This window comes from Rosa rugosa, chromosome 3, assembly GCF_958449725.1.
Source record: "Rosa rugosa chromosome 3, drRosRugo1.1, whole genome shotgun sequence".
NCBI lineage: Eukaryota > Viridiplantae > Streptophyta > Magnoliopsida > Rosales > Rosaceae > Rosa > Rosa rugosa.
Window position 1 is genome coordinate 6241023 of NC_084822.1, and position 15738 is coordinate 6256760.

At 38.5% G+C, this 15738-nt stretch overlaps 1 protein-coding gene and 1 long non-coding RNA gene across 3 annotated transcripts; one reads left to right on the forward strand and one right to left on the reverse strand.

Annotated features, from left to right (window-relative positions):
* Positions 1 to 5182: 5182 nt before the first annotated feature.
* Positions 5183 to 6356, reverse strand: LOC133736690 (uncharacterized). 2 transcript variants are annotated; one of them, XR_009859666.1, is made up of 4 exons: positions 6259 to 6356; positions 6103 to 6169; positions 5375 to 5476; positions 5183 to 5248 (listed from the first exon to the last, which is right to left on the reverse strand). It is a non-coding gene; the product is annotated as an uncharacterized LOC133736690 (long non-coding RNA). The 2 variants fall into 2 exon arrangements; XR_009859665.1 differs by having other exon boundaries at positions 6103 to 6325.
* A 5751-nt stretch (positions 6357 to 12107) lies between these two features.
* LOC133738286 (uncharacterized) lies at positions 12108 to 14608 on the forward strand. Its single transcript, XM_062165795.1, has 4 exons — positions 12108 to 12557; positions 12667 to 12889; positions 13790 to 13914; positions 14200 to 14608. The coding sequence occupies exons 1-4, from the start codon at positions 12204 to 12206 to the stop codon at positions 14290 to 14292; spliced, it is 795 nt and encodes a 264-aa protein (XP_062021779.1). The 5' UTR covers positions 12108 to 12203; the 3' UTR covers positions 14293 to 14608.
* Positions 14609 to 15738: the final 1130 nt, after the last annotated feature.

Below are 15738 nucleotides of genomic sequence, written 5' to 3' on the forward strand. Positions count from 1 at the left end.
CTTAAGCTGGTCAAACAAGTCATCAATCCTAGGTAAAGGGTACCTATTCTTAATCGTCACCTTGTTCAACTGCCGATAATCCACACACAACCTTAGTGAACCATCCTTCTTCTTCGCAAACACCACAGGTGCACCCCAAGGAGAAGTACTAGGTCTAATGAACCCCTGCTCAAGTAAACCATCAATTTGCTCCTTCAACTCTCTAAGTTCAGTTGGTGCCATCCGAAATGGTGCCATAGATACAGGTGCAGTACCTGGTATCACATCGATAGCAAAGTCCACTACCCTCCTTGGAGGTAACCCTGGTATATCCTGAAATACATCACTGTACTCGGAAACCACAGAAATCTCTGTCATAACCGCAGCACAACTCACTGACTCCACGTGAGCTAAGAATCCTGCCCTCATAGCAGTATCTGACCTAAGACACCGGTAACGAAACACTGGCTGTCCAGGTATATGAAATGACACTACCATTTCAAAGCAATCAATCATAGCATGATTTGGCCTCAGCCAATCAATACCCAAAATGACATCATACTTATGATCTGCTAACACAATCAAGGTCGCGGTAAACTCCTTACCACCAATCACAATTGGACATGCATCACAAAACATATCAAGCTCAAGGGAAACACCAAGTGGGGAAATAACACACAAGGGTCTAGCAAGAGGCCTAGGAGTCAAACCTAACATATCAACCACAGAACTAGATATGAAAGAGTGGGACGCTCCCGTATCAAATAACACCCTAGCAAAGAAATCAAATAAGGATAAGGTACCTTCCACTCCGGCATTCTGCTGACCAATAGCAAACACCCTAGCCTGCCCCTGAGGCAGTTGCCTCTGCTGATTCCCTTGTCCCCTACCCTGCTGGGTACAATCCTTTGAGAAGTGCCCCGTCTGGCCACATGTGAAGCATGCCAAGTTCTTAGGTTTCGTGCAAGCTCGAGCAACATGGCCCATCTCATTGCAATTGAAACACTTAGGGTTTGCCACCTGCCTATTAGGCGCAAGCCTAGCAGGTGCAGCTGCAGCCCTAGCTGGCGCCTGCTGATTAGTCCTCTGTCTCTTCCAGAATCCACTTCGATTTCCAGATGCTTTACTGCTCCCCGCAATTGCCTTTCCCTTTCTTTGGAAATCTCTCTCAGCCGATTCCTGTTCCTGGAAAGTCAGGTTCTCCTGCTCAATGGCCATAGCCTTAGCGAAAATGAGTTCCACCGTCTTCAGTTCCAGAACAGCGACATCGCGCCGGATTGAAGCATTCAGTCCCCACTGAAACTTCATAGATAAGCTCTCAGCATCCATCTGCCTTACAAAGCGGTACAACCTTGAGAACTCAGCCTCATACTCCCTCACACTCTTAGTCCCTTGGACTAACGAGACAAAATCCCTTTCCAATTGCTCCCTCACAGAAGGCGGAAAGTACTTCCTCCTGAACAGTTCCACAAAACCGTCCCAGGTCATGGTGGACACATCCATCACCCTCTGTGTGCCGTTCCACCACACCCGTGCATCGCCTTGGAGCATAAATGTGGCAATCTTCCTCTTCTCAATGTCGTCGCAGACGACCATCTCGAAGTAGGTCTTCATGTTCTCGATCCATTGATCTGCCAACATGTGATCCGTACCTCCCTGAAATGGGACTCCTCCCAACCTCGATATCTCCTTTGCCAACTTTGACAAACGAATGGGATCTACAACATTTGCGGCCTCCACAACAGGTGGAACAGGCAGCTCAACATTCGATGCCTCAACGTCATTATCGAATACCTCTTCAACAGGAGGAGGAATCCTGCCCCTACCTCGGGCTCTACCCCTGCCTCTGGGTCTACCGCGACCCCTAGCTCTGCCTCCTTGAGAATCCATCACCTAAGGAGCATAGCAACATGTGGTTAATACCTGTATAACTCTCAAACACAAGTATAAGTCAACGCTATGACTCAATCAACCACGATACTACGTCAGAGGATACAATTCCATCCCCTACGTCAATCTTGAGTTAAAACTAAAGGTCATCATTCCTCAAAAGTCTTTAACTCATAGAAGCTACATCTAGCTCCTAACCTTCATCCACTGAGCCAACACTACCCTGACGACTCACTACATACCCAATGACTATGTCAATACCGAAGAGCATCCGATGGGGATCCGCTGCAGACGGGCCATCACTCGAGGAGTATTGACTGTCACCAAATATGTACCTTACGCTCTGATACCAATCTGTCACGCCCCTGATTTTTAACAACAATAAAAATCGATATATATAATCCCATAATTATACATGCGTGAATGTTCAGTCATCAATACAAATACCTGGAACATCTTTCCCTTAAAACAAGTATTTACTGATACACTGAACCATCCAAGTTAATATACACTCGCTCCACAGAGTTATATATTACAAAAGTTTACGAATTTAAATTGTCATCACAAAATAAAACGTAAATGCTCCTCAGAGCTTACTGCATAGCGGAAGTCATATATTGGCAAAGCCAACAAAAATTGCTTCCTACCCGTTCTGCTGCCAACAAGCTCCTTCAGCTTCAGCCACGATTTTCCTGACCTGCAGGATTAGCCCCTACACCATTGAATGGTGCACCGGGGTTGCCAAACAACAAACCCGGTAAGCTTCTTCAAGCTCGTATGAGTAACTCATGAACATCAATCAACAACTCACGTCAATCTACTTAAGGAAACATGCCACCATGATTTCCTTCTAACATTCCATATCCTTTCCATAGAAAGGACAACATGAGTCACCACTATGACCATGCCCTATTTGCTAACTTAACCATCAAGTAACAATTCAAGTCTCATCTAGACAATTAAAGAAGAATGCCATCAGAACTCTCCTTTAAGCTGCATACCTATGAGTCTCAAGCAACCTCGACCGTTACTCCCATAAGCTATCATGACAGACAGACTAGAGCTCTATTGAAATCGTAATCACTCGTCCTACCAAGGACGTGATTACCAACTTCCTGCCTTGGTCACCATCTGCGACCTGTCACCATCTGTGACATATGATTTCAGACCCCGTCTGATCATGAAATCAAACATCAAGGTCGCCATCTGCAACCTGTCACCATCTGTGACCTATGACCTTCAGACCCTGTCCGGTCTCAAAGTCGAACGTTAAGTAAGTCACACCTGACCTAAAACGTTACTAACATCTAATCTCGGCTTTCCTTATCCCTGCTCACCATCTGTGACTCTTGGTACAAAGACCAATACATTTAAATGAGTCACGCTTGACTCAAAAATGTAACATCAAACATCAATACATTTCAACAATAGAAAACATCTTTTTCCACAATATTGTTTCCATGAAAAGTCATATTCAACAATAATATAAGCATCATCATGCATATTATTCATCAAATACCACCCACAAGAATATATATATATCACGTAAATATATATATACGTAGTCATTCGCTCAGGAATGCCTACTAATACCAACTATAGTTTGCAGTTAAATAATTAACGCCAAAACAATAATGGTACTTCTGTTCATAAAGATCCTTGTGAGATTTACTCACCTTGAATTCCCGCTGCGTCTTCAACAAAGAACAAAGTGGTCAATCCGCCAAATAACCGTCCAAATACTTCGTCAAGTACCTAATCACAACGGTATCCACTTAGTAACGATTCACATTTGATTTAAATCCGAAACCCCTGTTTTGGACTAAAATCCCCAAAGTGGCGCCAATCGAGGCAAAACCACATCCGAGACCTCCCAAGGTCACCGGAACACTTCCATGATCGATGTGTCCAAACCACAAGTCGATCGGATACTCAAATCCTCACGGATTGAATAAATTTATCGATATGAAACGATAAAAATCATAACAAATTCATTCGAACTCCAAAACTTGCATATTATATATCGAAACGCTCGTATCAACGAGTAGAAGACATATAATACCAGAAACTGTCTCATACATGGACGGAACACCGCCGGAACGCCGCCACAGACGGAGGCGCACCGCCGCCGACCAAAACTCAATATTTCACAAAACTCCCAACATCAAAAAGCTTCATCTAAGCATGCTTGTGCCAACACATAACTAGCTCGAAGTCAGAAAACAACCATAAGGGATCGAAAACTACCTCACAAGCAGTGAACAGTAAACCCAACTGAGTTGATCGAGTTTTCACGTGTATCCTTCCAAACAACCACCACAGCTCGCACAAGGAGGCTGCTGCGAACTCCCCAGGCCAAGGTTGAAGCGCCGCCGACGTCGGAGCTGCGTTTTCCGGTCGGGTTGAAAAACCACGAACTGCACCGCCTTGCAGCGCCGCCGTGGAGGAGAATCGTCGATAGAGACCACCACAGAGACGACCGGAGCAAGGAGGCGAACCTGTCTGGAAAGTTTCGTCGCCGGAGACCGCCGCAGTCCGCCGGAAAAGTCGGGTCGGGTCGGCCGGGTCCGGGTCGGGTCAGTCGAAGATTTTCGTTTCTGAAGGGGTCGACCGAGAGAGAAGAGAGAGAAGGGAAAGGGTTTCCGGAAAAGGAAAGGAAAAAATGAAATAAAATTCTGATTTTCCATATTTATACTAAAACGGAAACTTCTTCCGATAGCCATAACTTCCTCATACGAACTCCGATTCCCACGTTCCGCATGTCCACGAACTCGTATCGACGCGCTCTACAACTTTCGTGAAGGAAATTTTCCGAGAATCCCAACATATAAAAAGTCAAACTTCACACGACCTCCTAAACTGTGAAATTCAAATATTTATACGTACGAAAACCATTCTACTTCACATACAATCTACGAATAAAGCACAATAATAATTATTCGTACAACTGGTCCATTATTAATTACCAAAATTAAATAACAGAAATCCAGGTCATCACACAATGTAATCCAATAGACAATTTTTTGGGCTAAACATATAAACACCACCAATAATAAACTCTGAAATCAAGCAGCTTAGTAGCTTACCAATTGGTTGTTCACTTGTTCTTCAAGAAGCTTGCCTCTGAATTAGTACACCTATAACCAATTCAAGCAATATATACTTAACTGTAGATGGTAGAAAAGACAACAAAAATTGGGAGGGCAAGCAATGAACAAAACCTTCAATAGACAATGAAATGAAAAGAAAAAAGTCTTGGCAAAAAATAAATAAACAAATAAAGAGAAATGCAAATCATATCTAGATTTATACAACACCTTAATCAGCAAGTCCCTTGTTTGTTCTTCCACATAGTGATGGCAATAGATCAACTCTTAACCTGGAATTACAATCGTTTAATAAAACCAAACTCAATTGCTAAACTAATAACCGAAATTATCAAAGTAAGAACCACCAAAAAATCCCCTTTTAACCAGCAATCAAATTAACCAAAAGTAAATTGTACCTGAGATACAAGAGTACCATATATGATGAAGGTGATTGGGGAATCTGAAGCACTCACCAAAACCAAATAGCATGATTTGCTCAATCTTCCAAATTGGACAATCTGATTTGCAGATGAGTGAAATCACCAAAAAAAAAAAAAAAATAGGTCACATGAAAGACATTCCATATCCCTCTAAACTTAAAAACTAAGTTATGTCGGATCGTAACAATCGGTGGCATCATAAGCAAGCAAACCATAAACCCTGAAACCTGAACCACATAAAGCATATCAAGAAACCAATACAAAGAATCATCCTACTCAAAATTGTATCAATGCCGAAGGTCTAGTAGTAGATTGAAAGCTTCAATGGTAGTCATAAAATCATCATATTGTAAATTAATTGTACTAATGCATAAAACAATAAATGAGCAAGGATCCTACTGAATCATAGAATTTATAAACTGATGAATATGAAAACAAGCTAGAGTTTATACAGTGAACCCTTTCTCTTTAATAGATCTACAAAGGAATATATCCATATATACGGTATAGCTCAATTTATTAATGACAAAAATATTATGATCGAAGAGAAAAAAAGAAGAAGCTAGAGATATATATCTTTGCTTATTTAGGTCAAATTAGGATCTTTCAACGAATAACAATTGGGGCTTTTACCCTCTTAGGTTCAATTTTCAAACTCTGAACTGAACATATAAAAATTGCATGTAAGAAAACAAAAAATTTACCTGTTACATGAAGATCGGACAAGCATGTTCATAGATCGAGAAGGCCTTCATTGCTTTTGATTTTTCCCTGGAGAAAAAAAATAATCATATCAATTAAATATAAGCAGAATTAGAAGAAGGGGGAGCCAGCGATTGGATTCAGTTTTCAATAACCACCACAAATCAAATGGGTGCAGTGGAGATTGGGAATCCATTTAGGGCTTGAGAGAAACTGTCGTTCTGGGTGAGAGTGAATGAAGCACAGTCAATACTTGATATGCGAAGGAAAGAAAAAAGTAAAAAAAAATAATAATAAATAACTAAAGTCTTGTAGTCAGCTGCACTTATTTGCTACAGCTTTTGCGACGTTAATTAATCTAGGGTAGTAAATAGTTTGGCGCTGAATTATGCCGCGTTAATTAATGATTATTTACGACGGCCGCATATATCTGTCGCAAGTATATGTCGCAAAATGCATCTTTTTTTGTAGTGTTTATTGTTGAAAAGCAACATATTGTGAGAGGTGTTGAGTTTATTGTTGAGAAACAATATATTGAGAGGGGTATTGAGTTTTATTGTTGAGGAACAATAAATTGTTGTGATCTGTGGAGATCAGTAGGTGACGGGGTGACCATGACATACTATCAGTGAACCACGCTCTCGCGCCGGGTAGGTGGAAACTGATAGCATTAAATCGTGAACCACGCTCTCGCACCGGGTAGGTGGAAACGATCAGTTAGAGCTCTAGTCTGTCTGCCAATTGTTGAGTGGTGTTGTGAGGGAAATGTTGAGGTTACTTGAGACTGTGAGTGGTCTTGTGAGTGATGTTGAGGATATTGAGTCTCATGAGTTTGAGTTTAAAAAGAGAGTCTCGAGAGTACTCTTTCTTTTATGTTCTGTGTATTTTGGAGTTATTTTGTGAATGTGTGGTTGTTTACTTGAGTTATATGGATTGTAATTTAATAAATCAACAGTTCATTCTTGTTTACTCATACGAGCTGTCAAAAGCTTACCGGGTTTGGTGTTGTTGCAATCCCGGTACACTATTCAAATTGTGTAGCGGGAAATCCTGCAGGTCAGGAGAATCAGGGCGGTGATCGTGCGGGTTAGAGTATTTGTTTGGTTTTACAGCATTTGTAATTGTGAGGTGAGTTATGCTCATTTGAGCCTTACAATTTAATTTGGTGAGAGTGTGCTGTAATAAACAAACTTAAGGATTGGTTATGTAATATTGAGTGGTGTGAGGTGTGGTTGTTTTTAAGAAAAAAATTTAGGTTGTTATTTAAGTGAGTTGTATTAATTCATGTTTCGGATTTGGGTTTGTTATTCAAAATTCGGGCCGTGACACTTTTTATGTCCATTGTTTTGCGCATGAGCTTCAATTAGCTCTGATCGATGTAGCCAAGAAACAAAAAATTGTAGGGGCTTTCTTCATATCTGTTAACTATGTTGTAAACATTGTTGGGGTATCTTCTAAATGTTGGGACATTCTTTGAGAAAAACAATCTCTCAAAGTCATTGAGGCACTTAAAATTAGAGAACTTACAAGTGGACAAGGACTCAATCAAGAAACTGAAATTAAGCATTCATGTGATATGTGTTGGAGCTCACATTATGGTATTCTCATAAACTTTACTGTCATGTTTTCTTCTGTAATTGATGTTTTGGTTGCAATTGCATTTGATAAAGTGGGTTTTGATAAGAACCATGACGCATTCATTTCTTTGAAGTTGTTACAATCATGTGATTTCATATTCAGTTTGCATTTGATGAGAAATATACTTGGAATCACTCATGAGTTATCACAAGCCTACAAAAAGATGATCAGGACATAGTGAATGCTACGGATTTAGTGACAGTGTGCAAGAGAAAATAGCAAATTTTGAGGGAGAGTGGATGACTTTATTTGTTAGAGCAAGTTGTTCTATTTTGTGGAAAAGAGAATATTAGTGTTCCAAACATGGATGATCAATATGTATGTCCAGGAAAATCACGGCGTAATGAAATGACAAATATGCATTACTATCGTTTTGACTTCTTTGGTGCAGTGATTGATTTCCAATTCAGGAGCTAGATAACTATTTCAGTGAGGTTATTACTAAACTTCTCCTTTGTTTGGCATCTCTGAGTCCTAATTATTCATTTGCAGCCTATAATAAGCAGAGTTTGACATGTCTTGCTGAGCATTATCCTCATTTTTTTTCTACATCAGAGTTGTTGTTGCTAGAATGTCAGTTGGAGACTTATATTGATGGTATGCGATCTAACAACAAGTTCCAAGAATTGCAAGGGATTGCTAATTTTGCAAAGAAATTAGTTGAGACAAAAAAAGCATAAGATATATTATTATGTTTATTTGCTGATCAGTTTGGCACTAGTACTTCCCGTTGCAACAGCCTCTGTTGAAATATTATTATCTGCCATGAATATCATAAAGAATCGAATTCGCAATCGAAAGGGAGACCAATGGATGAATGACAGCTTAATAATAAATCTATTATTCAACATTTTCGAAACATGACACCTCATAGAGGACAATTATAGATGTGGAGTACCCAGTTTTACTAGGAATGTACTCTTTTTTGCTTCTTGTACACAACATGCCAATTCTCAGTAACCATAAGTACAACTTTGCTTCTTTTTAATTGGTTTGTACCCTATATTCAGTTTGTTCTGATGGATTACCTATATGACTATATCTCATAGTTTGTTGATGCTGATCATTACTTGATTCAAAACTTATCAAGTCAAAGTAGTTGCAAAAGATTTTGTGCCATGGCTAATTGAGATACAATTTTGTGAGCCTAGTAGCCAGACCAATCAGACTAAATCTCCACCAAGGTTTGCTTGCTTTACCTCGTTGCACAATCTCATGTTGTCTCGTGCCTTCAGTATCCTTCACACTTAATGTGTAGATGGATATCTATTTTGTTTTGTTATGTACATGTTTAAGCCTTTAATGTACCAAACTCCTACTAACTAGAAGTTCATAACATTGCAGTTTGAGGTTCTGGTTTAAAGCAAAAGGAAAACTTTTTGATGATCAGGCTTTGCATAGGTGCAACACCACATTTAATTAGTAACATACTGATATACACTTTTCTAGTTATTTGTGTTTGTGAGGATTTTGCATTTCATTTATAAATGCATAGAGAATGGCACTTGTTGTATTGGACTTGCATTGTATTTTTGGCATTTGAGCATAGTTTAATTAAATTTACAAGTCACTTTTTGCTTTTCTCTTACAAATTAACATGACCGAAAGTCAATTGCAATTTTTTTTTTTGTTTGTATTTTGGGTCCATGGCTTTTTCACCTCTTTGATTGATCTGCTTTGTTAATTTGATTCAAATTCTAGCTTTAGGATGTACACAACAACTTTAGGATCTCCTTCCTATTTGCTTTTTGTATACAATAGCTTTATATGATGTATACAACAACTTTATATATTTGCTTCATTTATTGCATTCCGCCACTATCCCTAGCTGTACCTTGGTATGAGACACTCCCCTTCATAGTCTCACTCATGGTTCTCTTTTGAATGATCTATTGAGCTTAGTCACTCTGTTGGCTCTCAGCCATTCGATCTTGTGCATGCACCTTCTCCAAATCTGGAGTTTCTTCAGTGATCTCAGTATGTGCCTCCTTATTTAGACACATATCAATGTTCGTGAGTCCAAGGTAAATGTCTATGTTCGCCCTCCATTTCTTAAAATTCCAACCACTCAATGGTTCAATGGTAGCTAGGCTAATTCTTGAGATTCTCAAAATTGAAAAGAAAAAAGAAGATTTTGCTAAGTTTTATGTCTAGCTTAAGTTTTATGAATGTTTCTTAAAGAAAAAATAAAATTGAAGCAAAAAACACAGAAAGCAAGCAAACAATCCATTTCACGGTAGATGATACATAGCATTATCAAATCTCATTCATATAATGTCATGCAGTACCTTTAATAGCAAAAGAAAAAATTCTTACGTATGGCTTAAAGAAAAGATAAAATTGAAGCAAAAAACACAAAAAGAAAGCAAACAATCCATTTCACGGTAGATGATACATAGCATTATCAAATCTCATTCATATAATGTCATGCAGTACCTTTAATAGCAAAAGAAAAGATTTTTACGTATGGCAGACGTACCACGTGTTTAGTAGGACTGATCAATCAGTGCACATGCAGGTGGTGTTTTGGGTATTCACTTTAATAAAGTAATTAAGGATAATTTCAGAACACACTTAAAATTTTCTAGGTTTTGATTGCGCAGCCCCACCGCCATGTAGTACATTTACCCTATATAAGAATTTCTTTAGCAAAATAAAAAGACAGAGTAGTGTTCACCTGGTCAGTAACTGACCAAAGAAATTATGTTCAAGAATCATTGCATGTAAATCTAACGGTTGAAAATAAAACAATTAAACCTAAAAATAATTCTTTCCACTGTTAAAGCTACATCTAAAAGTGATTGAACATAATTTTCTTAATCAGTTACTGTCTATGTGAACATGGTCGTAACAAGACATTCTTTATTATGCTAAGATCAATCAACACCTTTACTAGCAAGAGGAAAAGACCTACCAATTGATCTAGGGGGCAAATTCGGAGCAAGCGAAGTCGGTCAAAGGAGACAAGTCTAATCTAGGCAGTTCAGCACATGTCCAGGTGCATCACGCTAACGGCAAAGGCAACGTGTAGATTTGCCGGACACGTGGCAAAAGCATGTTGTGAGAGAGGAACACGTGTCTGGAAACTGGTGGCACACCTGACTTTCTGGAAACTGCTCCAATTAAAAGACTCTCTGGCAGGGACGTTGTGTACCCTCTTCTTACTCGCTGCGTCTGAACAAACAAAGTTGTACTCGCTGCCTACTTGCTCCATCTTTATACACCCATTGCAATAATTTTCTTCAAATAAATGTGAGAGAAATGTAGCACATTTACACCATTTGGGTTTTAGCACCCTTTTTTATCTCTTCTATTACTAATTAATTAATAATTAATATTGAACTCTATTGAATGCAGATCCAACGGGACAAAAGTTTTCAGTTGTTAATATAAATTATTAAAATAAAAATTCTAGTTGTTAAAAAAATGAAGAGTGACATTTTTTTAATTTACAGGCTCTCAGTACATAGTGAGGATGGTTGCCTACAAGTCACTTAACATTTCTTAAGTCTATTTTTTGAAGTAAACAAAGAGGAATAAATAAGGTACAAAATAGACAGAGAAAATAGATACAACATTACATAGAAATATATATTAAATCAAAATTTCGTATATCGGCGTTGGTACAAATATCATAATTCATATTTACACAATATTAAATATGGGTTAAAAGATTTTTATTTATAAATCTAATTTTGAAGCTACCTTAAATATCAATAAGTAAAATTACAAAAATTTCAATTAAAATTTGAAATACCTAAAACCTTGCATAAAACTAGTTCCCAAATAATTAAAATTTTGCATTCTCATAAAAAAAGAAAAAAAAAATTAAGCTCTCGAGTTAGCTGAAGTGGTGAGGAGAGTTCAGAATCGGAGTAAAATTAGGACATCTCCAACAAATTAGCTATTTCTATAAAAAAAAAAATTAAAAATTTGACTAATTTGTGACAGTTTAGCACTCTAGAAGAATAGCTATATGAAAGTTAAATTTGACTTTGGCTAAAATCTCTAGCTAAATTTAGCTAGGAAGGAGGGAGAAAATAATCACTCCACGTTCAATTTTTTTTTTTTTTTTTAGTTTAGCTAACACTGTTGGAGCAAAAGCTAGAAATTTACTAACTAAATTTAATTTTTTAAATTAACTTAGCTAAAAAAATAACTTTTAGCTCTTAAGCTCAATAAGGAGTTCGAGATTTCAGTGGCTATACCGACTCCCGAGAGAAACACAGACACACAGTGCAAGCGAGTACAAACTTCATATGTAGACGCGAGAATACACTTGAAAAACTCGTACTTAATATAACAAACTCCCCCAAACTTTGCCAACAAAAACCCAAAACCTCATTTTCGTCCTATATATTATATAAACACAAGACACATTTCACGTTGCAAAACCCCTTTCTGTACCTAAACCCCGACACATCACACGGCCTCAGAGCGACCGAGAGACGCAACCAAACCCACCATGTCCGGCGGCGCTCTGAGAAGAAACACTACCCTCACCCGCCTCATACACAAGCACTCCATCACCGACCACCGCACACCTCCGACGCCGGGCCTCAAGGCCCAACTCCAGTCCAAAGCCTACCTCCGCGCCCCCAATGTGTTCCGTAAAGCAAAAGACTACGACCTCTCTCCTCCCTCCCTCTTCTCCTCCGCCTTCTTCTCCGCCAAGTCCTCCTCTTCCTCCGCCGCCGCTACCGCTACCGCCTCCACCGGCCTCGTCGGCTGGTATCTGGGCCTCGTCAAGAACCGGCCCGTTCTCACCAAGAGCGTCACCGCCGCCCTCATCTACACCGCCGCCGATTTGTCCTCCCAGGTAGTGGCTGTAACCGTAATTAAATCTATGATTTTGGGTATGTTGGTGTTGATTGGGTTTATGTAATGGTGGGTTTTTTTTTTTTTTTTTTGATTGTGATGATGATCAGACTATAGCGAAATCGGATACTTATGATCCTGTGAGGACATTGCGGATGGCTGGATATGGGATGGTGATTCTAGGGCCGTCGCTGCATTTCTGGTTCAATTTCATGGCCAAAACGTTTCCGAAGCGGGATATGTTTTCGACATTGAAGAAAATGGCTCTGGGGCAGGGACTTTATGGACCTACAATGACTGTTGTGTTCTTCTCTGTGAATGCATTTTTACAAGGTATTGTGCCATTGATGCATAAAGGTCACCCTTTTTTTCGTGATGAATGTGTTTGCAAAATTGTATGTGCTTTGCTCTTGCCTCAGTTTTGTATGAATTCACAGTATTGGTTCGACTAAGGGTGTTAAATTTGCATATTTTATAACTGCAAGTATTGAATTGAGTAGGTTGGAGTTGTCGGACAAAAAAAAAACTGTGACTGTTGTGTTTTTTTCTGTGAATGCATTTCTACAAGGTATTATGCCATAATGCATAAAGGTCACCTTTTTTTTTCGTGATGAATGTGTTTGCAAAGGTCTGGGGACTGTATATGCTTTTGCCTCAATTTTGTATATTTCACAGTATTGGTTCGACAAAAGGTGTTAAATTTACATATTTTATAACTGCTAGTATTGAATTGAGCAGGTTGGAGTTGTGGAAAAGAAAAGAAAAACTAGGAAGAATATTTGGTTGTTTTAACTATTATTTCATGACAATCATGATTGAGCCTCCTATACTCTTTAAATTACCCTCAGCAGGCTCTTGAATCTAAGACCAAAGATATGTTGACAAAGTAATAAGTCTAGTTGTTTTGAGTTTAAATGTTGACCTTTGTGTTTAGCTTTCGGAACCTGTTTGTAGGGAAGCCTTTTGCTGCATATAATGAATGATAGTATAGATTTATGCTTCTATGTCATGGATTCTAGAAACAAACCTTTGTTTAGGGGGTTTTATTTTTGTTTGTTTTGTGCATATGGTAATGATTGTTTAAGCTTACTGTTAAGTAATTTTTTTCTCTTGTTCCATATAATGTCTCTTGTTATATTGAATCGAGTCTGCTGAAAGATGTTCTATACTAGACAAGGTGTTTAATTGAAGTTCATATGAGGTCTAAGTAGTTGCTGTGATTGCCAATCTCAGGTGAAAATGGTGGAGAAGTTTTTGATCGTTTAAAGCGAGACTTGGTCCCTACATTGTTAAGTGGTGTTATGTATTGGCCAGTGTGTGATTTTATCACATTCAGATTCATTCCTGTCCATTTGCAGGTTTGTAAAACGTTATTGTTCATTTTTTTTCTCCTTTCAGCTTTCTGGATTTTGAAATTGCTTTATTTCAAAAGGGTGGGTTGGTGATTGATTATTCATGCAATCTAAGGTGTCACCTGCCACCTACATGGGTTATGAACCCGTTTTCTTTGGCACCAGATTGAACAATTTGTGATTTGATCAGTTAACCTGGTCATATGTGCTCTTCCTTCGTACTCAAGTGATTTGAACAATCTGTCAATTAACTTTTGAACTTTTTTTTTTTTTTTTGATCTCATTTGACAGACATTAGTGAGCAATGGATTTTCATATCTATGGACCATTTATTTGACATACATGGCAAGCCTGGAGAAAGCAAGTGCAATAGCTAGTGATTGACTGTAGGTGCCCATTCTTTTTGCTCGTCTTCAAGATTTAGACTTTTCTCCACAAACGTGCTTGGAAGTTGCTCATGATGCAAGATGGTAAACCCTCGCAGAAGTGCTAATGTTACATCCATAGCCAAAGCATGGTTGAAGCTGAAGCTATGACATTCTAATTTTGAATTAGACTGAGTAAATTCATTGGTGATCATGTTTAGCTACTTGTAGAACATTCTTACACATTATGTATTTATGTTGTTGGACCAACTTTTAAGGGTTTTGTAAAGTGGTGGGTTAATGTTATAGAGGACACTTCGGAACTATCAGCGCAATCTATTTTCTTGGAAAGAGATGTTGTGGCAAGCAATTTGAGTATTTTAAAAACACAGGTTGAGATTCTGAGATGGATAAATGGCAACATGAAGTCATTACATTTGTAGCAAAAACCACCTACTAAGGGGGAAAGTCCAGTTAAACTAGTAGAATTCAGCAGATTTGCTTTGCAAAATCAACAGTGGCAGAAAAGAGGCTAATCTGGAATCAAACACACAAGTGACAGTGATATGCTGATATGCAACTTGTTTTCAGAATGTCAGACTTTCTTCAATGGTGGGTTTATAGTCTAAATTATAGACCATTGTTTCCCAAAATCCATCTTCAATAGGAGGTTGGGTCTATTACAAAAATCAAATATGGAGGTCTAAAGTCGATTGGTTAGTCTAAATATAGACCTTGGTTTAGACCATGAAAATAAACAACCGGCCCACATGGATGATTCAATTGTATTAGAGTATATGATTGTAAACCTCAAACGATTGGAGTTGGATAAATTATAGACCTTACTATTTGGATGAATAGTACTTTCAAAGGTCTAAAAATTTAGACCATGGTCTATTTTAGACCTTGATGATTGGAGATGGCCTCAATGATTCTACAAGTCTTTGCTATGCGTTACACCATGGCAGAGCATATTAGTTTAGTATTAGAGGATAAGAATCTCAGTGAAGTATTAGTTACAATTATAAAAACAGTACAAAAGACCAACACAATATCGAGAGTTTCTTCAGAACTGGTTGATCAAAGATTTCTTTGAAATTGTATACCTGAACAGACCAATACCCACCCTCTCCTTCTCTAGATGGAGCTGACCCGGTTAGTGCGACCAATGCTGTGTGAGGTCCATGTAGAAAACACCATAAACTTTGGATTTCACAATCAACTATTGACATTCTTCAGATCTCAATGGACACCCACTCATTGTTCCTAATTTAAATGACCACCGACTACAGTTAGAGTGCCTATACAGAAGTGAAACAGTACCAAACATTGTTATCGACTGCCATCTTGAGTAAATACAAACAGCAGGCTCTTCACCAGCTTGTTGGTCGAGAAGGTCCTTAACTGTAACAAGCAAACGCACAGGCAACAGACATTTCAAGGCATAAAAAATAAACATGGCAGA

Excerpts from the sequence above, each read along its gene's own strand:
- LOC133738286 (XM_062165795.1), top strand. The coding sequence starts at position 12,204 with ATGTCCGGCGGCGCTCTGAGAAGAAACACTACCCTCACCCGCCTCATA. Across the intron at positions 12,890-13,789 it reads TGTGAATGCATTTTTACAAG|GTGAAAATGGTGGAGAAGTT; the intron begins GTATTGTGCCAT and ends TGCCAATCTCAG. Across the intron at positions 13,915-14,199 it reads TCATTCCTGTCCATTTGCAG|ACATTAGTGAGCAATGGATT; the intron begins GTTTGTAAAACG and ends CTCATTTGACAG.